General features: G+C 42.3%; 1 protein-coding gene across 3 annotated transcripts in view; it reads right to left on the bottom strand.

Moving 5' to 3' along the window:
• Positions 1 to 181: 181 nt before the first annotated feature.
• SYNJ2 (synaptojanin 2) overlaps positions 182 to 23808 on the bottom strand; it is a 67458-nt gene continuing 43831 nt past the window's right edge. Inside the window, exons 13-27 of one of the 3 annotated variants that reach the window (XM_048488130.1) lie at positions 22340 to 22421; positions 20409 to 20549; positions 18078 to 18270; positions 17316 to 17474; positions 16334 to 16490; positions 14715 to 14832; positions 14150 to 14368; positions 13825 to 13903; positions 11349 to 11517; positions 10658 to 10804; positions 8519 to 8608; positions 7049 to 7161; positions 5059 to 5167; positions 2381 to 2580; positions 182 to 1117 (exon numbers count right to left, since the gene is read on the bottom strand). In XM_048488130.1, coding sequence (XP_048344087.1) covers positions 299 to 1117; positions 2381 to 2580; positions 5059 to 5167; positions 7049 to 7161; positions 8519 to 8608; positions 10658 to 10804; positions 11349 to 11517; positions 13825 to 13903; positions 14150 to 14368; positions 14715 to 14832; positions 16334 to 16490; positions 17316 to 17474; positions 18078 to 18270; positions 20409 to 20549; positions 22340 to 22421 — 2795 coding nt within the window. In that variant the 3' untranslated portion in view covers positions 182 to 298. Of the gene's footprint in view, positions 1118 to 2380; positions 2581 to 5058; positions 5168 to 7048; positions 7162 to 8468; positions 8609 to 10657; positions 10805 to 11348; positions 11518 to 13824; positions 13904 to 14149; positions 14369 to 14714; positions 14833 to 16333; positions 16491 to 17315; positions 17475 to 18077; positions 18271 to 20408; positions 20550 to 22339; positions 22422 to 23808 lie in introns of those variants that run through there. The other 2 variants (XM_048488122.1, XM_048488141.1) reach the window with 2 other exon arrangements.

Here is a 23808-nt window from a genome sequence, read left to right on the forward strand (position 1 = left end):
TGTATCATATGATACTCTCCCGCTCTCCAGCTCTCCCACCTCCCGGTACGCCCCCATTGCCGCCCCTATTGTAAACCCTAATAAAAGGTGCCAGGGCCGAGCACACGGCAGAGTTGCTAGGATCACGGAATCCTGCGCTTCCTGTTGCTGGCACTCTCCACCAGATGATATCTCCGCATCTCGCCTCTTCCTTGCGACCCCGCGGGCATGACTTCAAGCTGTAGTTCCTGAACATCTGGAGAGCCGCAGGTTCCCTACCCCTGGTATAGGAAAATCAAGGGGGTGGGGGAGATGAGGCTCAAAGCTGTAAATCAGGGCTTGTGTCCACAGAGGTTTTTTGCTTTTGCTTGAGGGTAAGCAATTCAGTAAGCTCTTGAGATGTTGTATTGCTGTTGCCATCTTCACCAAAGGTAACCCAGTGACTGAAATCTGTTGGACTGGAGAGTTCTAGATCTTTTGGAGCATGTTTTGGGCTGATAGGCAATGATGAAGCTATTGACTGATGAGGGACAAAGTCTTCCTCAAGGCTTAACAAACAGGTGCTTCCTGTAAGAAAATCATTGTTTAAGAGCTGCCCTGGCTGATGGCTATTAAGGGGAAGAGGAACCTGCAGGCCAGCATCCAGCTCTGAAGAAGTTGGCCTCAAGAACTTACCACTGTCGTCAACTGGGCTGGCAATGAGGGTGGCTGCAGGAAAACATGACTCTGTTGGACAAAGAGGAAGAGCACCAGAATCCTGTGTTACAGAACAATGTTCTGATGGGTTGTTGTTGTTATTGGAATTGAATGTTAAACCCTTCAGGATCAAGCTGTCACTACTCTGGAGAACGTGGAGGTGAAAATCAGAGGGGGCAGATTTCTTTCTCCTGGGTGGAACTCTTGGAGCAAAGTCAGAATTCTGAGGCGGACAAACAGAACTGTCCTCTAACAGATGCCGTGCCGGTTCCCTTTCACTGCTCCTCCTCTCAGAGATTTTGCCAGGCTGCATGGTTCTTGGCTTAGGAACAGGGGCTGTCCTTGTAGGACTGGTAACAGCTCTTGATTCAAGGTAAGGTTCTGGCAGTGCAAAGGAGAAGTGACCCACAGACTTTTCAAACTGCTCTTCTGGCGAGTGGGGCTGAGAAAAAGATGACAAAATCTCAGTCAACTACTATTCCACCAACACATCACTAAGGGTAGAAAAACACACAATGAAAGTTTGCCTCAAGCCTGGCCAAACAACACTGGTATACTGTATGAGCTATTAGCCTAATGATTCTGTACACACGTCAAATTCCTAAAAAACCCTCTACTTTAATTTCTTTCAAAGATCAGCACATGCCACCTCTATTTCCCTTGAGTACCCAACCATAACACCTGCTGTAAAAAAAATCCTTTAAAGGGCCACAAAAATTCAAATATGGTTTCAGAACCGAGATAGCCCATGCAATTTAAGCACATATAAGCCAATAATCATGCACTCCCTGGATCTGCAAAATTCCAAAAACCAAAGTTGCAGTTTTTTGAGTCTCCTTGAATAAATCTACTTTGAAGGAAATGCAAAGTGAAAGATGTGAGCCTGATCGATATTTTTAAAATACAACAGCAATGAATAGCCCAATCCAAAGATGGGGTGGGGGAGTAGAGCAGTGGCTGAGGACACTAGTACCATTTTGCCTCCAAAGAGGTAATTGGCAGCACAGGTGCTGGGAGAGAAGGAGAAACTCCTTTTTCCCTCTGGGAAAGTCCACAGTGGACTATGACTTATGCCACCTTTTTCGATGGCATAAGTCTGTGCTGCTGAAGGAGGGCATTCCTGGGTTTAAAGTCAGCTCCACAGCCAGGAACGCCCCCCTCTTTGCCAAAGTGGGTATTTGCAGCAGGGGCCAGCTCCTGCAGGGGCCAGCTTTTGGGTTCGGGCACTGTGTTGGCCAGCTGTCAAGGTAAGACTGTGCCAGCATCTGTGCTCGTTTGCATGGTGCTGTTGGCACGGGCACTGGTGCAACCCTTCCACTGCTTCCAGTGCAGCTTCAGCCCCACCCCCCTTGGGACTGCACAGTTAAAGTATGAGATACTCTCTACAATGTGCCGTGTTGCAGGAATAGTTTTAACATACATGAGGAACTGGAGTATAAATCTTAGTAGAAGCCTGATTAATTCATTTGCATTAAGACTCTGCTCTCTTCCTGCGTACTTACAAATGTAACAATAGTATCTCTTAAGAAGAGAAAAAGACTCAGTACCTAATTACCCCAGTGAGTGTTGCATTATTAGCTTGCAAATGTCACACTTATCTAATACCATTGCATAAGCAGGCCAGAAAAAAGCCATCTAGGTGTTAACAGCCTACATTAAGGGACTCCTGTGCATACTGCTAGATAAAAGAAAGTGTGGCACTTACATGTGCAAGCTTCGCTCTGGACTTTTGCAATGATACGGGCTTCTTAGTGGGTACTTTGGGTGGAGGCCGATGAGGAACGAACACTGGGGTTGGCTGCAGGCTGTGAAGTGGTGCTGGCTTTGTGACAATGGGAAAGGTTTCAGGTTTCATGATGACCTGTGTTCTTATAGGAGCGGGTGCCAGGGCTTCCTCTGGTGTCACTACAATGAAAAAAATAGAAATGCCTTTTGGAATATATCTAGCATACAGAATGCATAACTTTTCTCAGATACTCTTATTCTGAATAATGTTTCAATCTATTGTGACTAAGAGCCATACCATCTTGGCTTCAAATAGCTATCAAAGGTAAGAATATTACTAAACTGGTCAGCACTTCATTGGTAATCACTGTGGTAATGAATTTCAACAAAAGCTGTTCTGACAACTGGTTGTTATTTATTTAAATTAGAATATATTATTAGCATGAGGTTTTTCCACAAAAATACTACAGGATAAAAAAAATTCTAAAACTAACGAACTTTGAAAAAAACACACACACTAAAATGAATTTAGCCTCTCTTGTTTCCTCCAAGAAGAATCAAAAGCAAAAATGTAAAACTGAAATGAACAGTAAGACTTAAACAAGAATTAAATTTCTACATCAAGAAATTATTCAGCCTTGCCCTGAACATGAAGATGCCAACCCAAATAATCTCCTCATGAGTCTTATTACAGTGGCTCAATTCTAAAAATCAACACTGTGATGTTAGAGATTCAACTTCAAGCATATTGTTGGCCAACAAATCTAGAGAAAAAATGTCCCTTTTAGAAGGGCTGAATGTGTGGAAATTGGCAAGTCAATTTTTCCAGCCTAAATTCCTATCACAAGGTGGCACTTCTAGAAAGCTGGAAACTATTCACTTTGGCCGATTACGCACACAGTATCTCTTCGCGATGGGGGCAAATGTCTGTCACAGCAAGATTACTTGTACAGACGTTTCTCCTCCAGCCCCACTTTCACATTCTAGTCTCCCCACTGCAAGTGAGACCTCTTGCAGCATGAATTTAATTTTGCTTCACCGCCAGAGAGGGGAGCACAGCTTTGCCTTGGACCTGTTTCCTCCATCCACAGCCAGCCTGCCCAGCTCCACCCTCCCCACTCCTCACACTGCTGTCCTTGCCTTCCTCCTTCCCCCATTCCATATTGCCTGCTCCTTCCTGCTTCTCTAATGTTCATTTTGATATATCAATATAACAAAGGCTTTTGCAAGGAACAGCACAAGCAGGGTCTGTTTCTGGCTCCAGCCCATCTTCCCTGCTCTGCTTCTGCCCTCCCTAATGAGGGCTTTTAAAAACTTTTTTCCAGACAAGCCTCTTTTTAAAAAGAAGACTGTCTACCACAGCAGCAGAGACTGAGAGAGAGGGGGGGGAGGGGCAATGGGAGAATATCAGCTCTATAGTATTGAGACAACTGAGTGTTATGAGATCTGTGCCTCTAAGAGTGGTGGAGTTAAGAGAACCAGGAAAAAGAGGCCCCTTGAGACGAGCTGCAGGGAGGACTGGGCTGCCTCCTCATGAGTAAACAGAGAACCGCAAAGAAACCACACTTCAGCTGCACCACGTAGCTAAGTGTTCCATGAGTAATGGGACATTGTTGATTACTTACACTTCTATGTTGCTTTCTCTGCAGATAACTTATAAATGGTTTATACATGGTTCCTAGTGATTTCCCATCCAGACATGAATCAGACCCATCTCTATGGAACTTTAGCAATACCCACCTTCAAATTTTCACAAACCATTTAAAGTCGTGGAGTGCTCACTGTACATACATTCTCCACGTAGCGATGGCAGTTGCAGGCAGCCAGAGACTCCCCACCTGAGGCAGGTGAACCATGTAGTAACCAACTTGTACATTTCCACCTAGACTTATCATTGTAAACTGCAGTATAAAACCTGACCCTGAATAGCAGAACTTAGGTTTATAGACAACTGCCTTAGTGACAGGAAACAATCTACAACCTAAGCAACACCCCCAGTCCATGTGTTCTATACAAATGGATCAGACTGCAAGAATAATGATTCAGATTGCTTGCAGACCAATTGAAAACACTACAGACTATTGGGAGACCACAGTTTTGAGAATAACAGAGCTAGACTAGAACTTCTGTAAATGCAAGTAAATTTAGATCAGCTTCACAAGTAAATTTAGATCAACTTCCAAATCATTTCAATTGAAGGAAACCATTTTTACTTAGCACTTTATTATTTCGGTAGCTCAAGAACACTGATATTCCAAGAAACATCTTTAGCAATGTATTGTCGAAGGCTTTCACGGCCGCATTCAACTGGTTGTGGTGGGTTTTCCGGGCTGTGTGGCCGTGGTCTGGTGGATCTTGTTCTTAACATTTTGCCTGCATCTGTGGCTGGCATCCACATTCTGCCAGCCACATTCTGGCATTCAGGATTGTGTTGACTTCATGAAGTCACTTGAAAAACAGATCAACGGTGCAGAATGAAACAAAAGACAAGGGCTCCTGTTCAGCAAATGGACAGTTTGCTTCCCATGTTACACTTCACAGCACACAAGAATAGCAGTATTAACATTTGATGAGGGCTCCAGAAAGAGACATTTGTTCTGTCTGCCATACTTATGAAAGGAAGTCAAAATTCTCAGCAGAAAGCTCAGCTCAATTTACCTGCTTTTGTTTGCATTAGGCACCGAATTGCTTCCTCGGCCTCCTGTGGGGTGGTAGTCTTGATCTGCTTGACATTATACGGCTTACTAATTCCAGTCCGTGATTTTGGCTTACACAAATAAAAAAGGAAACAAGAAAGAGAATGAGCCCCAAAGAAAGTAAAATACAGAGCAGCTATAATATCCGGTCACTCTTTAAAGTGAAGTACAAAGAGGAAAGTAATCTTATTAATTTCCCACAGTGACTGGCTTTTTGTTACTGATCATGAATAATCTCTTTCACATAAAATAATGCATTCTCTCATATATTCCTCTAGCCCCAATCCTGTTGAGGCTGGTGCCACTAGCCAATGTTCGTCAGGTGGCAGCTAAATCCACAGCTGTGATGAACAGGTTAGGTCCCACCTCTCCCTAAGAACAACCAATGAAAGCTGGTGGAATGTGAGAAGACAAACGCATGCACGCACATGCACACGCACATGCACACGCACACGCACACACATATATATATAGAAAGAGAGACAGAGAGAGAGACAGAGAGAGACAGAGAGAGCACATTGTAAGCCACCTTGAATATGGGTATAGAAAGGCAGGAGTTAAAGAATTTGGATTTATACCCTCAAAGTGACTTACAAACTTCTTCCTTCCTGTCCCTACAACAAGCACCTTGTGAGGCAGGTAGGGCTGAGAGAATTCAGAGAGAAATGTGTCTAGCCCAAGTTCAACCAGCAGGTTTCAAGTGTAGGAGTGAGGAATCAAACCCGGTTCACCAAATTAGATTCCATCACTGTACCAAGCTATTTGTAAAAAAGGACAGGAATAGGACAGGAATATATCAAAGGATAGGTATAAATGGTGATTGTGCGTAAATCCAAGTGTTTGAGTTCTATTCTCCCTTAGCACTGTGCAGTATCTGAGTGAGGGGCAACTATTAAAGAAGGCTGGTAGATTTGCAACTGACTGACCTACCTAGAAGCCTGCACTGTAGGAGAGAGGTTGTGGAAGGTGGTAGGAACTCTCTGTGAAAAAGGTCAATACAATGACCTTCTCAGCCATGGTACCATACCTTTAGAACTCTAAGCCCAGAGAAGTCTGGCCACCTTGCTTCTGGCATTCAGGAAATTATGAACACAGATTTTGGGGGAGTGTTCTTCACCTCTGAATCAGAGGCAACAGATTTCTGTGTATGTGATAAAGATTCTTGAAGGAAGAGTTTTATAATGTTCATTTTTTCTTATGGTTTTAATATTCTGATAAGCTATTTTGAGGGTATCACTAGGGATATGAATTTAAGAAATAAAAGTGGCTTGCTGCTAAACACAGGTAGTGGTTGAAAGGGAAGATTTGTAAACACTGCTTTCCATGTTTTAAGAATTAGCAGGTGAGAAAGTTGCCTGTGCATGATTTTGGTATCTGTGGTAGTGACTGTAGTATTATTTTATAGTTTATACCAGCAATTCTCAACCTGTGGGTCGCAACCCCTTTGAGGTCGAATGACCCTTTCACAGGGGTTGCCTAAGACCATCGGAAAACACATTATTTCCGATGGTCTTAGGAACCGAGACACAAATAATTTTATGGTTGGGGGTCACCACATGAGGAACTGTATTAAAGAGTCGCAGCGTTAGGAAGGTTGAGAACCACTGGTTTATACAGTAGTTTACCATTAGTCATTATCTCCTAGAGAAACTGTGTTCCCCTTGCTCCACACAAGAGTAGCAGGCCTGAATGCTGAACAAGAGCAAGGGGGTGATTTTGCCCAATTCTTACAACTCCCCCTCCCCACATACAACTGCCTAACAACACATTACATGTTGTTCAGGCCAATCTCCTGATCTTCAGCAGTTTTCAGGAGAAGAGACATGGAGCAGCTACTTCTGCAAGTCTCTCGCCTTTGTAGGGGTTATTAATCCAACTAGACATGGGTGACACTTTCACACATGGGGACTTTTACACTTATATTCTTTGAAAAATTATGCTCAATTACTCACTGGCTGCTGTGGTGCTCCTGGAAGGAGCTTTGCTGTTTGCAAGATGGAGGACAGGGAGTGACCCCCTGAAGAGATGGAACCATCTGATGTGGACTTTTTAACAGATAATCCAGCTGGAAGGGAAGACAGTGAATAGCTATCAGATACACTGTGTACATACACATCAGAGTGAAAGTCCTACAGACTAACATGGCAACATTGCCAACCTTTGATTCCATACAGTGGCACTTGGATGGAGGTGGAGCTTGGAAAAAGTCAGCAGGTAGAGCCTAGTGAACTCCAGTAGCAGCAGAAAAACATTCTGCTTGCTCCTGTTTCTGGTGCTGGCAAAGAACTTGTACTTAATGTAAGTCAAGGAGCTGCATGGGGTGGATGCAAAATCAGCCCCCACATCTGCTCCAGTTGCCAATTCATCATTGAGTTTTGCGTTTCCTGACCCTGCCTCCCTCAGCTGAACAGAGTTTGGGCATAGGGCATGTCTGTTTGGTAATTCCGCAGAAGTAGAGAATGCAGCACTAGGCACAATAGTCAGTCTCATGAGAAATTAATATTTATGCACCTAGAGGTCATGGCTGCAAAGACAGGCTTGAATGGTTAGCGTCTTGTTAAAACTCTAAACATGGGGAAAATGGCTGAATGAGACTCTCCCGTGGTTTTGTGGGCTGAGGCATCTGTATTCTGCACAGCTCCTCCCCATGACTAGCAATTGCAGAATGAATCATACACAATAGGAAAATTATGTAAATATTCTCAATGCTCACAGTTTGTAGAGCTTTTCTCAGAACATTTTAAAATCACCTTTACCCTGAGCTCCTGCCCCTTCTTATGTAAATGTTTTTGAGCCACAATTTAAAGGGTTCCCGTAGAGTTGTTTTCAGCCCAGGGAGGTACATTAGAAGAAGAAGAAGAAGAAGAAGAGTTTGGATTTCTATCCCCCCTTTATCTCCTGCAGGAGACTCAAAGGGGCTTACAATCTCCTTGCCCTTCCCCCCTCACAACAAACACCCTGTGAGGTAGGTGGGGCTGAGAGAGCTCCGAGAAGCTGTGACTAGCCCAAGGTCACCCAGCTGGCGTGTGTGGGAGTGTACAGGCAAATTTGAATTCCCCAGATAAGCCTCCACAGCTTCAGTGGCAGAGCGGGGAATCAAACCCGGTTCCTCCAGATTAGATACTCAAGCTCTTAACCTCCTACGCCACTGCTGCTCCTACGCCTCCTACGCCATAGTTGCCAGCCTCCAGGTGGGGGATGGAGATCCCCCAAAATTACAAATGCTCTCCAGAGAACAGAGATCAATTCCCTTGAAGACTGTGGCAGCTTCGAAGGATGAATTCTATGGCATCACATCCCTGGCTGAGCTCCCTCCCCAGACTCCACCCACAAATCTCTAGGAATTTCCTAACTCACAGTTGGCAACCTTACCACTACGCTCTAACCTGGAGGGGGTGGTCGCTGTGGTGGCTGAGGCCTACCAGGGACAGAAAAAGACCTGCTTGGGGAACGATGGCGAAACTCTCCATTTCCTTCTAGCTCTTGTTTTGCCTCAGCCAGGTCAGCATCATCTAGGAAATATGTCAAAATAATTACCAATGTAAGAGAAACCAAGACAGAATGAAAAATACAACACCAAAATTAGACGTTACCAGCAAAAGAAGGGAAACTGGGAAGTGAATATGAGGCACAACCATGTACTTCAGGAATAAGCTTCCCCAATAGCGCAGTGAAATCTGATTCAGGACATTTCTGGACATTTGGGGGAAGGGGGAGTCTTGGTGAGGGAGCGGTTTGGAGAAGGGAAGAGCCTTTGTGGGGTAAACTGCCATAGAGTCCACCCTCCAAAGCAACCATTTTCTCCAGGGAAATTCAATAGCCTGAAGATCAGTTGCAATTCCAGAAGATCTTGTAACCCTGTTCCCAAACTTTCAGTGACATACACTCAAGCATAAGTGTAGCTGCAATGGGGACATGTGGGGATATTTGACCTGGGCAGCCCCCGCTGCATCACATAAGGGGGGGCGCGAACATCATCGCCCACACTTCTGGGAAGGAGGAGGGGTGTGGCTGGGCCTGGGCATGACATGCGCGGACCGCCCGGGACAAGGCCTGCACCCCATCAGCTGACCTGGTGGGCCGTGGGCTTGCTCTCCATCTCTCTGGAAAGCATGCTCACAGCCCATCAGGCTGGCCAATGGCATGCCCAGACCAAGCCATTCCCCCCTCGCCCCGCCAGGCCTAGTTGCTGGCTAAGGTAAGTGGGGTGCGGGGCGCAGGGCACATGAGGGGCGGGGTAAAGGGGCCCCAAAGGGGGGGAATCAAAGCCTGACCCAGGCTCCATTTTCCATAGCTACGCCACTGAACTCAAGCCATCTTCTTCTCTCATGCACCTGCTTTTTAAGCCTAGCCGTTGATTCCTATTATTCCTAATGGGGAAAACAACCACCGAGAATGCTTCCAAGAAGGAAGCAATTTCTCCAAGTACTAGACAAATTCAGAGCATCCTATGGTGTAGTGGCTCGCATCCTATGGTGTAGTCAGGTGACAGGCTTGCAAGGAATACACAACACCACAGAGCTTTCTGAAAAGGACTGAGTGCACATTATATGCACATCCAATACATACAGTGATGCATAAGGCTTCTGCATATGCTGCACAATATACTGTCAAGCTGGGAAAATTATTTGTATTTACAGACAGACTCTAGCCTATGGCAAGTCAGTCATCTGAAATCTGATGCTCACACAATGAATCAGCATAGATTAGCTTTCAACAGTTGATGGCAACTAAATTGGACCTCACACACAAGTCCATTTTTAGTGTCTCCATTGACCAGTTTAAAATAAAATGATCCAGCTCCCAGAGATAAAGGTTGCATTCAGATGTTATGACAAACCATGGTTTGTTTTAAATGTTTCTTGGGCAACAAGGTCTGGTTTGTTTACCAGATATAAGTAGCAAATCCTGGCTTGTGTACAAACCCTTGCGTATAAACCCTTTCGTTTCTTGCCTCCTCCCACTGCCCAGAAGGGAGGACATCTTCCCTATACTGCCATCTGCATGGCTAGGTGAGTGCAAGAGGCAGCATCCCCAACAAACTATAATTAGTACTAACTTTGGTTTACAAATCCTAACTGGAAATTCCAGCTTGCTACCAACTGATAAAACCTTCTGCATTTGGACATCCTGACTCAAGCCACAGTATAGAAACCAGAGTTTATAATGATATCTGAAATGCAGAGAATATGGTTCTCTACCCAGTTTTTCATTGTCTGATTGAGGGTCCAATCACGTGGAGGCCTTTTTATTGACTTCAAAATGTGTTAGAAGTCAGATTGTGATTACAATTGAGGACCTGTGTTACAGGCAGGCAAAAGTGACAAAAAGCATGTTTCAATTATATATATAAATCAAGACAATGATGACATTAACAAGCCAAATTTGTAGAATGCAGGGCCATGCACACTTGTATGCACACAATATTTGGGCTTATTGCTTTCTATTTATAGATCCCTTGTATAGGAAGGCATCTCCCAAAAGCCTATGATCTCAGTGGGCCATTGTTACATCTAGGGCTACCATTTTCCACCATCTTTTAAAGTAGCTATGAAGGTTACCTTTGTATGGCTGAAGACATCTTCCAACAAGGTGAGATTTGTTTGCATGGACCATAGATGCCATCGTCAAATATTCAGGCCCATCCAGCAAATCTTCTGCTACTGCAATGTCATCTAAATAATCATCTTCATCATCTATAATATCACCTAAACCAGAAGACATGACAGTAGTGAGTAAATAGGAACTGAAGAATACATTTTCTATCCTTTTCCTTACCACTGACAAACATTCCTTTTAAAAGAAAAAAGAAAGGGATCCATGGGATCGCTACAAAGAGAACGCAGCTGAAAGGATTAGCAATTGCCCAGACAATGATCTACAAAACGGAGAAGCACAGAGTCTCCACATACACATCAGAGCTTCCAAGATTCCTCTCCTCCTGCCCAGCATGCGACTCAACAAGCTCCTTCCAAAATTCAGGAAAATTTCAGTCCAACATGAGGAACTGCAGCAAGAGGGCTCCAATTCACATGCCTGAAGGATTCTTTCCGTGACAGCAAGTCCCAGTATAGAAAGTGTAGAATAAATTATGGATCTTTGTTTTAACAATCTGAAGCCATATGGAGTTTAATGACTAAAAATTATGAATTTAATAGTCTTGCTGATATATTGGAAACAAAAAAGGGAACAATACAGAGAATGACCAAAAGCTGAAAGCTCATAGCTTAATCTACAGTTTGTGCCACACACCTTCTGATTCATAATCTAAACTTGAGAAATCAAAATTTTCCTCCAGAAGGCAGGAGTTTGCTGTGGGTGACATGGGAACAAGGCTGTCTCGCTTCCTCGCAATCTCCTCCTGAAGACCCTGAAGCCAGTCTTTGGTTTTAGGCCAGATCTTCACTGTATTGCCTTTAATCTGTATCATGAGAAAGAATGGATTACTTTCCCCTTGACTGACCACATTACACTGCATAAATTAGATCCAGGCACAAATGGAGTGCAAGAGACAACCTTTTCAGCAAAATGAAAATTAAAAAAAAAATTAAGTATCCTAAAGAGAGTAATGAAAACTGCCAGTTGCCTGGTGTTGCAGTTAAAAGGTATTTCTCATGCTCTGAGATCTGTGTTAAGATGTCAAATATACATTATAATTGCATTTAAAGGACAAACTACACATAATACAAGAGACCTATGATCAGATCTGCTGTCATTTCAACCTTCTCTTAAAAGAAATCATGAAGGGGTTCCAAAAATGGATTGGAATTGCAATGCTGTTTGTGGGGAGACTGCCCCTGCACTGCCTTCTCCCCAATCATGATGACAGTAATTGCATGCTATCAAGTTGCAAGTGACTCACAGACACCCCAAAATCCAGACGGAGCAGAGGTGGTTTGCCATTGCCTTCCTCTGTACAGCAACCCCATATTCCTAGACGGTCTCCCATCCCAATACTAACCGAGGCCAAACTTGCTTTAGTTTCTGAGATCTATCAAGATTGGACTACTGAAGGCTATTCAGGCTGCTTCCCCAATCAAAATCACAAATGCTAGAGTTGCTTTTTAAAGTACAGTGTTATTTCTAAGTGCTAAGTGATATAAGAGTTTGTCACTGCAATCTAAAAAGCTCATTAGCAATTAGAGTACATTTTAATCTTTAGGAAACTGTTCTGGTACTTTAAAAACTTCTGTGGGGCTAAATGTGGCCTCTAGATAGTGGTACATTTTAAGGAGCACTCAGAAAACTGGTTTTAGAGATATCTTAATGGGGAATTAATCCAATCAACACTCAAGAGGGAGGGGCTTATTCAACAGCAAAATCTGATCTACCTGGATTTTGTAATCGTCTTACTAACTGCCTCCTTTTGTCCCTGAAAAACTGCTGCTGAGGGTTGAGGGAATCTCTGAAAAACAATACACAAGGGGCAACAACTGGAAAAAGAAATCCACTGAATGCATTTCGCTCACTCTTCAGTAAGTGGAGTAGGCCCTGCAACCTGAGCAAAAGCTCAAACAAGTATGCAAGGGGACAGTAAATTTCAGATACTTCACCTGAAGAAGAAGAAGAAGAAGAAGAAGAGTTTGGATTTATATCCCCCCTTTATCTCCTGCAGGAGACTCAAAGGGGCTTACAATCTCCTTGCCCTTCCCCCCTCACAACAAACACCCTGTGAGGGTGGGTGGGGCTGAGAGAGCTCCGAGAAGCTGTGACTAGCCCAAGGTCACCCATCTGGCGTGTGTGGGAGTGTACAGGCTAATCTGAATTCCCCAGATAAGCCTCCACAGCTCGGGTGGCAGAGCTGGGAATCAAACCCGGTTCCTCCAGATTAGATACACGAGCTCTTAACCTCCTACGCCACTGCTGCTCCTACGAGGTCTTAACCTCCTACGCCACTGCTGCACCTGCCTTGATGCAGCTCCTTGTGCAAAATGGATTATTTTCTGTAGACTCCCTAGATCAGTACTTGTGACTTTTCAAGCTCAGGGGATACATACTGAGGGGTTTGCTATGTTTCCACTGTGACACTTTAAAGATACATTCATTTTCTTCAGGTTGCTTGAGGATCTGTGAATTGGGCTCATGCCTATGAAAGCTCAAGTTCCAATAAATGTGTCAACCTTTAAAATGTCAAAGTGGTACTCAGTGCTTGAGCAGTCAAAACTATCAGCTAGTAATTTTCAGACCGACCTTGTACAGCTGACACCAAGGGTCAAACTACCTATCATGATTTGTGACAGTAGGGTCTGCGTTCCTTTGACCTGACTTTGACTCAGACAGTCAGCTGTCAGGAGTGGGGGGGGGGGGGACATTCTTCCAAGCGCATAGGATAAGGACTGTGGCACAGAGCGGGGAAGGGGCTTCAGCCTTCCTTCTGACCCTGTGCTATTTTTCCAATTTGAAACAGACCCAGGAGGTGCTTCTTGCCCAATCGAATCAAGCTCCCCCACTCCTGACATTGGACTGTCTGAATCAGAACCAAGTCAGGAGAACAGCTGCATATTACAAATGGTAACATGGGCCCAAAATATTGGTCAGTCTGAAAGCTACAAACTCAGATTCAGCAAAATGACATCTCTGTATTTGAAATGACAACTGTCAAAAGATCAGGCTTCCAGTGAAATCAATGAGAATGATAACAGAAAAACGTTCTCTGATGATCTAGCTAATATGTTAAGCATTATCCATGACTCAAGTGTCTAAATGAGCACAGTGAGGTTTTTTTTACCTTGACACCATCTACATCAAGAACATGGAGAGCAGACCTGCTTTCTGAAAAGGTTACCAGCATCTGAGCTCCATTGATCCTAATAAGAAAAGAGGCAAAGAGGAGATAGTTAGATAGCTGAGAAGTTTGAGGTTGGCACATGCAAACCTCTTGGTGGTCCCCGGCTCTTCTACTGTTAAACTGGCCTCAACCAGGGCCAGTGCTTTTTTGGCCCCTACCTGGTGCCACCTAACATCAGGGCCCTGCTGGATTTGATGCAATTCCACAGGGCCTGTAAGACAGAGTTGTTCTGCCAGATAGCTACAAATATGAATAATTTTTTTACCTAACAAGTACAACAATGCCGTAACTCTCAAATATCTGCATAAGTTCAGTGCGCAAGTCCTCAGGAAATTCATCTATCTCTTCAGGGGATGGTGTCTGCAAAGTCACTACTACTGTGGCATCCAGAGGTCCTTGGAAGGAAGAGACTTCCTGGAAAACATGCTCCCGGGCAGCTGTGCAGACCTCTTGGACTTCCACTTCCACAATAGCTAAAACAGGCCTACATTTTATCCAGAGAAATAGTAATTAAAATAGGGCATGAAACGAGGTAGTGATGATTGTATGAGAGCATGAGGGAGAGGAAACACATGCTGACAGGACATTAAAAATTAAATGCACAGTATCAGCTTTTAAAAAATCACTCAGACCCACATAACATGTAATTTTCAATACTTGGTTTTGCAAATTATGTGTTGGAACCTTCTACAGAAAACCATGTGCCCTACCACCAAGCTATGGTGGTGTACCATCCTCCATGATTGCGCAACAATGCAGAAAAGCATAAACCAAGATAACAACATTAGCACTGCTTCAAAAGACACAAGTTCCACTTTAGATGATGTTACCTGTGATCGCTTGCCTGAAGCTCAGCTCTTCCATAATACATTAAAGCACCGGGGGACCAAATAGGTCTGATTTTGGTTTCCACATTAAAATCAGTGTCTAGCAGATTGATCTCTCCAGCTTTGTAAAGAAAGAATAAATTTCAAATTCAGAGTCTTTAATAGTTAAGACAAACCGTCAAGAAAACGTGTCCTCACTCATTTTGCCTGCATAATTGCTTATATATCTTATGTGACACTGAAAAGTCAGGAAGAACACAACATACTAAGATGCATTATAATACATTATGCCATTATTCAAGCAACACAATGAAAGACAATTATGACATAAATAATAATTCCTTTATGACTGCATTTTTATACAATAACTTAAATATGCCAAGTTTTGGTTCCCTGTTCCATAAAGAGAATGGAGAGGGCTTCCCCATTTTATTATTTGACTCAGTAGATACAGGAACAGGCATTGCGTGGATTATTTAATCAAGGCTGGTGGGAGCAGAAGATGCTAAACTGATGAATAATTCTAGCAAAAGTACAAGAAAAGAGGCCAATTAGACACAGAAGAATGGCCAATTCCAGTAGGGCTAGAATCTCTAGACTCCCACTATGATGCAATGCCTCTCAAGGGTCAAATTTGCACACAAATTTCTCTGTGCAAACAGAGACTGCTCAATTTACCTAACAGTCAAACTAACTCCACATGCAGAAGAATGTACACACATAGTTATTCTCAACAATGAATTTAATGGGACTGTTCCGTTTGAACCAGTCTTGGTGGGCAAAGAGCAATTTATGTGTGCACAGCATAATAACCAAGTATCTGCATCCTGTCCTTCCTCTAGAAGGTTCAAAGGATCATTTTAGCCTCATAACAACTCTATGAGCTAGGCTAGAGCAGTTGATAGTATCAGCATGTGGATACCCAGTGATTTTCGTTAAGTGAGGTAAACATCCATTTCTCCCACTCAAGGCTTATGGTCCAGTTATTGCATAGCCAAATTGCATTTGGGATTCTGTGATCAGGCTCCCATTGCATACTTTAAAAACAGGTAGGAATGGTCCAGTTTAGACTGGGGTCACAGAGCTGGGGTGAAGGGAGTTAATATTTCCCTCCACGTCATTTCCTTGGTAGAAATCTGCCTCTCCCACCTGATATTAGCCCACCGGGAAATCTATTAACGTGTTGCTTGGTCCTCACAGCAGTGCTTCAAAAGCAGCACTAATAATTGCAAAAAGACACAGGGCAGAACTTGCCAAGATGCTTAGCACAGGGCTACCACTGAAAAAAGTCCTCCCTTCTCTCCCTGTAACATTTACACAGTTTTAGTCAAGTTATTTCCCAACACTTCTCCACTCCAGTCTGTAGCCAACAATACAAAATGGGGGCAGGGAAAACCACCACTTACAACAAGATTTGGAGAGAATATGGAGTGTATATGGAGAGAAAAATTCCACCTAGGGGCTCCATTTGCACCTACAGCCTCAGGTCAAGAATAACATTCTACCCACAACCCCTGGTTCCAAGAGTGTCCGGAACTGAGCCATTAGGCCCACTTCTTCCCCTGGAACTGTTATGACCCATAGTTTCTCTAACATAAAAGAAACATAAACCTCTTACTGACCTGTTTTATCAATAGGAAGTTTTTTTCTCCACCAAAGTACTCTGTCAGTCCAGGCTGGTGTTCTACATTTATCACTTGTATCATAAGCCTCAGAACCAACATCATATTTATATGTCGGACCAAAATTAATAGTTCCTTCATGAAAATTCTTAAAGATCTTTGAAAGAAATGAAAGACAATGTCATATCCTAGTGACAGAAATATGCTGCCTATTAGCTTATTATAACATCTTCGCAATGGATGCCAACACAGACACTAGCCTTGATCTGGTTACTGATCCAGTACTACATGTGCTTGAGGTTGCCTTCATTCAGTCAGCTTTTGGTTAAGCTTCCGTAAGCTACTCAAACAGAAAGACAAGCCATAGTGAGTTGGTGGAACATGACTACTTTTATTGACTTTTACTGCTGAATCTGGTTGTAATCTTTTTGTTTTTAGATTGATTGTTTTGTACCGGCATGGATATTCCATTGTTCCTTTTATTACTGCTCTTTGATCGTAGGACCTTTCTATTATAATTTTACCATTTGTGCTGTTTTTATTACTCTTCCTTTTAAAGATTTTGGTTAGCCATCTTCACAGTGCTATTTGCTAGAAGTAGAAGTGATCGAAAAATAAATAATTAATGTTTAAATACCCTCATATTTAAAATGTGTCTCTTGCTTTTCAGGAAGGGACTGTTAGGAGCACTTTTAAAAGTCACATAATTATTTTATTCAGTTTTCATACATCACACTGATGTAACCTGGTGTAACCTTGATGTAACCTGGTGTAACCTTGAGTCACACTGATGTAACACTGATGTAACCTTGAGTCCTACTTCAAGAGGAAGACTGGATATAAATTAAAACTCCACACATGCATCTATTTGTGTACCTGGACCTCTGGATTACTAGTTCTGAGAAGATATTCCTTCAGTTTAAATGACATAAGGTCTTCTATACATGTCAGTTTTAAAGTAAAAACAAACCACTAGCCTTACTTTTCCATTGGATTTCTGCTGCTGCAGTTGATCAAATTCCAAGAGGGTCTTCCAATCTTGTCTTTTGAGAAAATAAAATACTTCTTCATAAGTCAGATCAATACGATAGTTAAAGTCACCACACCAGAACACATAGTCATGGGAAAACATGCTTCTTCCCTGTTTAGAAGAAACAGAACTACATTTCAAACACATGCTAAACAATAGGTATTGTGGTTTCAGTGTACCTTTGAGTGCTACTGGGAATTTCATCACCCAGTCCAAGTATAGCCCTTCATAGACTAAATAAATACCGGCAACAACTTTTATAACTAATATATGAACATTTTGCCGGTCTGATTTCCAATGGTCTCCCGAAATGTGATACCCAGGTCTTCGAATTACTGCCCTTGGCTATTGCAGGTCATATTCAATCACCCAAATTGTTTTTAGTAACAGGTTTCAGATGAGGAAAGGTGGAAACATTGCTATTCTAAACATGGGAGGTTTTTAAGTACCTTAATCTTAATGTGCATGTTGACAGAAGTGTGACCGCTCTCTTAGACTCTCTAAATTTGGGAGGGTGGTTCTTAGGGGCTTTTGTGCATAATGTTAGACAAGCTAGAAAGACTACTGAAACCAATTCTCTTTTTATTATCACCAAGAGAATAGAAAAACAAAATTCACTTCGCAGAAATAGCGGGTTTGATAAACAATGTCAGGATATGAACATTATCTGATAATCAAAGCTTCTGCAACATACAAGCCTTCCAAAAGCCTTACCATTGGAAAGTTCAATTTCTGTGTGATCTCTTTATAGTCTTCATTTCGCTCTTTCACCTGCGATTGCCCTGCTGTCAAGTGACTGCAGATGAAGCACAAACTGGAGCTGTGAATCTGGAAACGGATACCAACTGCTCCTTTGTTCCCAGCCTTTCCTCCCATTCCTGTCTTCACTGTGTCTACTGCAACATCTCTAGACAGAAAGAGAGAACACCAAAAGCCAAAAATAATCTCTTCATAGGAACCTTAAAAGAAATCACTGCTGTATTTATACAGAATTCCCCCTGGCACAATACGTGGGAATAATCTTAAGAAAGCTGAAAATAAATGAATGAAGCTCAATAGGGTATTAGAAAAGAGCAATTCATAGAATCATAGAGTTGGAAGAGACCACAAGGGCTATCTAGTCCATGGCTATCCAGTCATGCAGGAACACACAATGAAAGCACTCCTGACAGACAGTCATCCAGCCACTGTTTAAAAACCTTCGAAGAAGGAGACTCCACCACCCTCTGAGGCAGTGTATGCCACTGTCAAACAGCCCTTGCTGTCAGTAAGTTCTTCTAAGGTGGAATCTCTTTTCCTGTACTTTGAATCTATTGCTCCCATTCTCTGGAGCAGCAGAAAACAAGCTTGCTCCCTTTTCAACATGACATCCCTTCAAGTATTTAAACATGGCTATCATGTCACCCCTTATCATGTCACTCTTCTCCAGACTAAACATTCCCAACTCCCTACGTCTCTCCTCACATGGAATGAATTCCAAACCTTTTACCATTTTGGTCATTTTTAAAGATTGTGAAAGTCTGATTTGCCTCAGCACAGTGGCCTGGGGGACCACAAGGATTCCTGCCTTCTCCCCCAAGCCATTTTCCTGAGCCAAGATTGTTTCAGCTCAGGAAAATGGCACCAAGGGAAGAAAGAGCCACTCCTCCTCATAAGCCATTGTGCTGGGCCAAATGAGGTTCACACAGACTTAAGAATGACATTCCTCACATCTCCTGTATGATTCCAAGGAAAGTAAGTACCCAGATCAGACCAGTTAAGAAAACGTACTGTGCAGTTTGGCTCTCAGTAAAGCAAAAGAAGAGCCTGGCAGTACTGTAAGCACTAAGAAACTTATTGTGGTATTTATCTTTCATAACTAAGTACCATATCTATTAGCTGCATTATGGCGCATTACCACTCAGTAAATTATTTATCCATCTATGATTCAAGTGCTGTAAAAAGTACACTCTCCCCTAAATAATTTTTTAAAAATAAGAATGGGATAGTGATGGTTAAAATTACTTCAGCCTAATTCATCATGAACAAGACAAACATTATCATGTATTGTCATAATCACTGATTTAAAAAATAATATTTTGTCTGCAGCCTAGTACGTTTTAGAAAAAGAGTTTGTTTTTAGAATCCACTTTTCTCTCCTTTATGAAGTCTCAAAGTGGCTTGTAAACTCCTTCCCCTCCCCTCCCCACAAAAGACATCTTGTGAGGTAGATGGGCCTGAGAGAGTTCAAACAGAACTGTGACTAGCCCAAGGAGTGGGGCATCAAACCTGGTTTTCCAGATTAGGAGTCTGCTGCTCCTAACCAGTACACCACAATGGCTCTCCATTAACCAATAATGGAATGAAAGCCACAGTGCCAAGGTTGTTCCCATTGATAATGTCTTGAAGGATGACAGCCACATAGGTGAGACCAATTGCATTCTTTCCTTGCATACTAGTGTAGCCAAAATACTAAGAGCCAACAATGCTGCTAAGAGTAATGAGAATGTTAGCAGCTCAAGTTATTAGGTTCTTTAAAATGTACTGACAGTACTAGGGGAGCAGATGTAGAGAATTAGGATACTGCGGGGAATGAGATGGAAACCATGAGTAGAAGCCCTTGAACACAGGTCCGGATTAAAATAGAACACAATGCACATCAAGGAGGAAAGGAAGAAAATTGTGGGCTTGTGACCTGACACATATACACCTAGGATGGATATTGTGGGGAAAAAAATGTTAAACTACAAAAGATGCTCTCTAATGCTGTGTCCAGAAGACTAAGGACTTGCTACAAAAATCACAACTAATTTATGTTAAAGGATGATATTGAGAATATATCCTGTAGAACGCAGCAGCTATTTTGCTTCCCTCTGATGAAAAGAATCATAGCTGACATCTATTCTAGTTGATTTAACCCAGGATTAAAAAGAAGATTCTTTTAAATAACAATTCATTCCCAAATTTCTAATTAATTTGAAAAATTAGAATTTCCAGGAAATCGTCTATATTTGCTCTCAATGTCATGTCAGGGGCATCATTTGTGAACACAGCAGCACTATGTACCTGATGAAGGGGACATGATAAGGTCGTACAAAGATGAAAAGGCAAACACCAACAAGCTGTGCTGATGTCAACAGAATGTATCGATGCGTCCTGGAAAGAGCTTTCTGAAGCTGTTCTCCCCACATCTTCCTATTAGTTGTGCTGAAATAAACACAATAAATAGAAAAACAAAAAACCAAGCTTTAATGCAGTTGTGTTAAGAGCAGCAGGAAAACTGGAGAACATTAAATGATCTTTGGCAGCCAGAACACTTGGGTTTATTTATGGGGGCTGTAAACTGCAGAAGAAAATCTGAGGGTCACATCTCGCTTCATGCAATTACATTTGCTATGGAAACACCAGTGTTACAAGGTGATATAAACATTTCAAATGATGCAACAAACACTTTTTTTAAACACATATTTTCAAACACTGCAATGGAAATATAGAAACACTGAAAGTCATGGCTATCTGTTGCATGTTAATCTGAGGTCCCCAGATATTAAAAGATATGAACATTGTATTTCATGAAATCAACTAGGCACACGCAGAAGTAACATATGTACAGCCACAATGAATATGACTGCCAAATGATTTTCTTCAGAATTTTCCCAGCAACACGAGACTCACTAATCTATAAGCAATTTATGTGCAGCTGAAAAAAGATTAAAACAATCTACAAACATAGGCAGGGGCCAGGGTTGCCAGATGCTCGATGCCAGTAGGGAATCCCCACTTGGCTGCTCCCCCACCACAATGCCCAGTGGAGTAGAAGGAAGAAAATGGATGGATGAGAATAGTGTCACAATGCTGCAATATCAATTCCAGTTAGAAAATGGAAAGTGATATTAGTGCATTATCATCTTCTATGAAAGCTAGGGGGCTTCATTAACAATTTTAAACATGTAACACAGATTTCTGGCCATGAATCAGATAGTCAACTGTAATCCATAGTTTTCAGGCAGGAAAAAGTAATTGTGATGAAAAGAGCTCAGAAGCCTTACATATTATTTAGATTTAGTGGTGAGTTTGGATTGCTTTACAGGTGCACTTTTAGTTCTCCCTTCATGAGTGGGGGAATGGTTAAATGACTCAGTTTTGTGGTCTTTCCCACTGAATTGGCATGTCCATACCCCAGTGTAATGCTAACTCCACAGGGACGACACAGACAGCCTTTTCTAGGGTAGCCAGCCCAAGGTTCCGGATGAAATGGTGCCGCACAATGCCAGTTCCAGCTGTATAACTGGAAATACAGTCACCATGTTGTATGATGCGCTAGGATTTCTCTAAAACTCAATGGTAAAACCATAAAGATCAGATCCTAGAACATTACAAAATGGAGATGCAGCAGGCAAAGGGAGTTACTCTTTACCTTACCTGTCATTTTCCCAACCCCCAATGCTGCCAAGCTGTTCTTCCCTCACAGGTTCCAGATACATTTTAACCATCACAAGCACATATAAAAAACTTGTGGGGGGTGGAGGGGTGGCAGTGAGAAAGGAAAAATATATATACTTCCTCATCAACCTTGCTTTGAATTTCCCCTTCAAAGCTGTTTCTGTGAACCAAGCAGTAGCCAGGGTTTTAAAACACACCAAAGTATAATATCTAATTTGACCTTAACATGTTAATGCTGTCTGTTGTTTTAATGCTTGTCTTATCATGAACCTCATTATTACTGGGCTCTTGAGGATACTCAGCCAACTAAGCAAACTCTGTCTGCTGAAACATTGTGTTTGAGTTGATGATGTTAAGTGACGCAAAAACTGTATCTGTGCACTTGACAGTTGAATGGTCTGTTTCTATGTACAAGTTGCTAGTTGATGTGTGAAAAGAACTCATGTGTGAAAAGCTCATAATGTTGGTTAATTATATACTGCCACACAAATTACATGCAGCTGTGTCAATGGGTTATGGCAAGTATGCAATTCAACAAATCCAGTTGGACATACCTTGCATTCACAATATTTCCAGCATTTAATTCCACCATCTCTTCAAATCCCACAGCAAATATGTCAGCAGGACAATGGTCATCTATGATAACAAACTCCAACATATAAATGCATACTTTGTCTACTCAATTATTAATATAAAAGCAAAAGGAGGATAAAAACTTGTCAATGTTCCACTGGTTGGTTCTATGTATAATTTGTTAAACAAAGCTTGCATTCTGCAAACATAGACACAGACCTACTACAATTTTATCCCACCCTTACTCCAAGGAGTTCAAGGCAACATTCATGGTTCTATCTTCCTCCATTTTATTATCACAGCAACTGAGTTAAACTGAGCCACTTTCGACTAGTCTCATAATTAATGGCTGAGTCGGACTGGTTCTGGTGGGTTTTCCGGGCTGAAATGAAATGGCTGAGTCGGAGTTTGAACATGGCTCTTCCCAGTTCTAGTGCAACACTTTAACCACTACAGAATACTGCCTCTGTATAATCCTCACTAGTACCAGAGGTATATCTTCTGCCCCTCAGGATGATTAAACCACAAGTTCTGTTTTTCCTCACATACTGCTTGGCTTGCTTTGTATGTAATACTTCCCACTATTATACAACAAACTTACTTTATCTCCTAGATTTTGACTTCTAGAAGGCAAAAATATCCTCCTTTCAACCAATCAGGATGATTGAAATTGCATACATGCTAATTTTCAGCTTTCTGGTTCATTATGGATTCATTTATTTAAGACATTTTATGCCACTTATCCACCCAGTCAGGGTCTACAAGGCAGTGAACATAAAAACATTTAAATAATTTAAAAATTCAATTAAAGCACACAAATAAACAACATTAAAATGAAGGCCAATAACCATTACTTGAGGTATGTGAGATGAAACAAAACAGTCTTAATCTACTAGTGAAAGACACCAATAGGGAAGACACACCATCTCCCTGGGAAGGAAGTTCCAAAGTTTGCATTCCACAATGGATAAATCTGCCTGAACAGCCAACGGATAAATCTGTCTGAACAGTACATATACACACAATGGGGGACCCACAAGGACTTGCATAAGTATCTCATTTTCCCCTCCCTCATAACATTCCCTTCCTAAAAGCCATCTCCCCTTTTCCTGCTTCCTTCCCGCATTTCCATCTGCCAGCCTATCTTTATCTGCTCCCATCTCCTTTCCCTCTTGTAGCCTGTCCCCAAGAAAACAATTGCCCAATTGTACAGAGCCAGCCAAACTGGGCCTATCTGCAATGAGAGGAACCTGGAAGGACTTGTAGGGGAAACCTCTCTTCGGTGGAGTCCGTATGGGCCAAAAACAGTGCCCCTGGAATGGTAAAAACACTGTTCCAGGGGCAGTGTTCGCATGGCTGCCACCAAGGACGTAGGTAAGGGGGGGGTTTTCTCGGGTTCAGACCCCCCCATTCATGTCCGAAGCTCCGCCCACTCGTTTGTGGGTTTTAA

The sequence above is a fragment of the Sphaerodactylus townsendi genome, linkage group LG01 (assembly GCF_021028975.2).
Source record: "Sphaerodactylus townsendi isolate TG3544 linkage group LG01, MPM_Stown_v2.3, whole genome shotgun sequence".
NCBI lineage: Eukaryota > Metazoa > Chordata > Lepidosauria > Squamata > Sphaerodactylidae > Sphaerodactylus > Sphaerodactylus townsendi.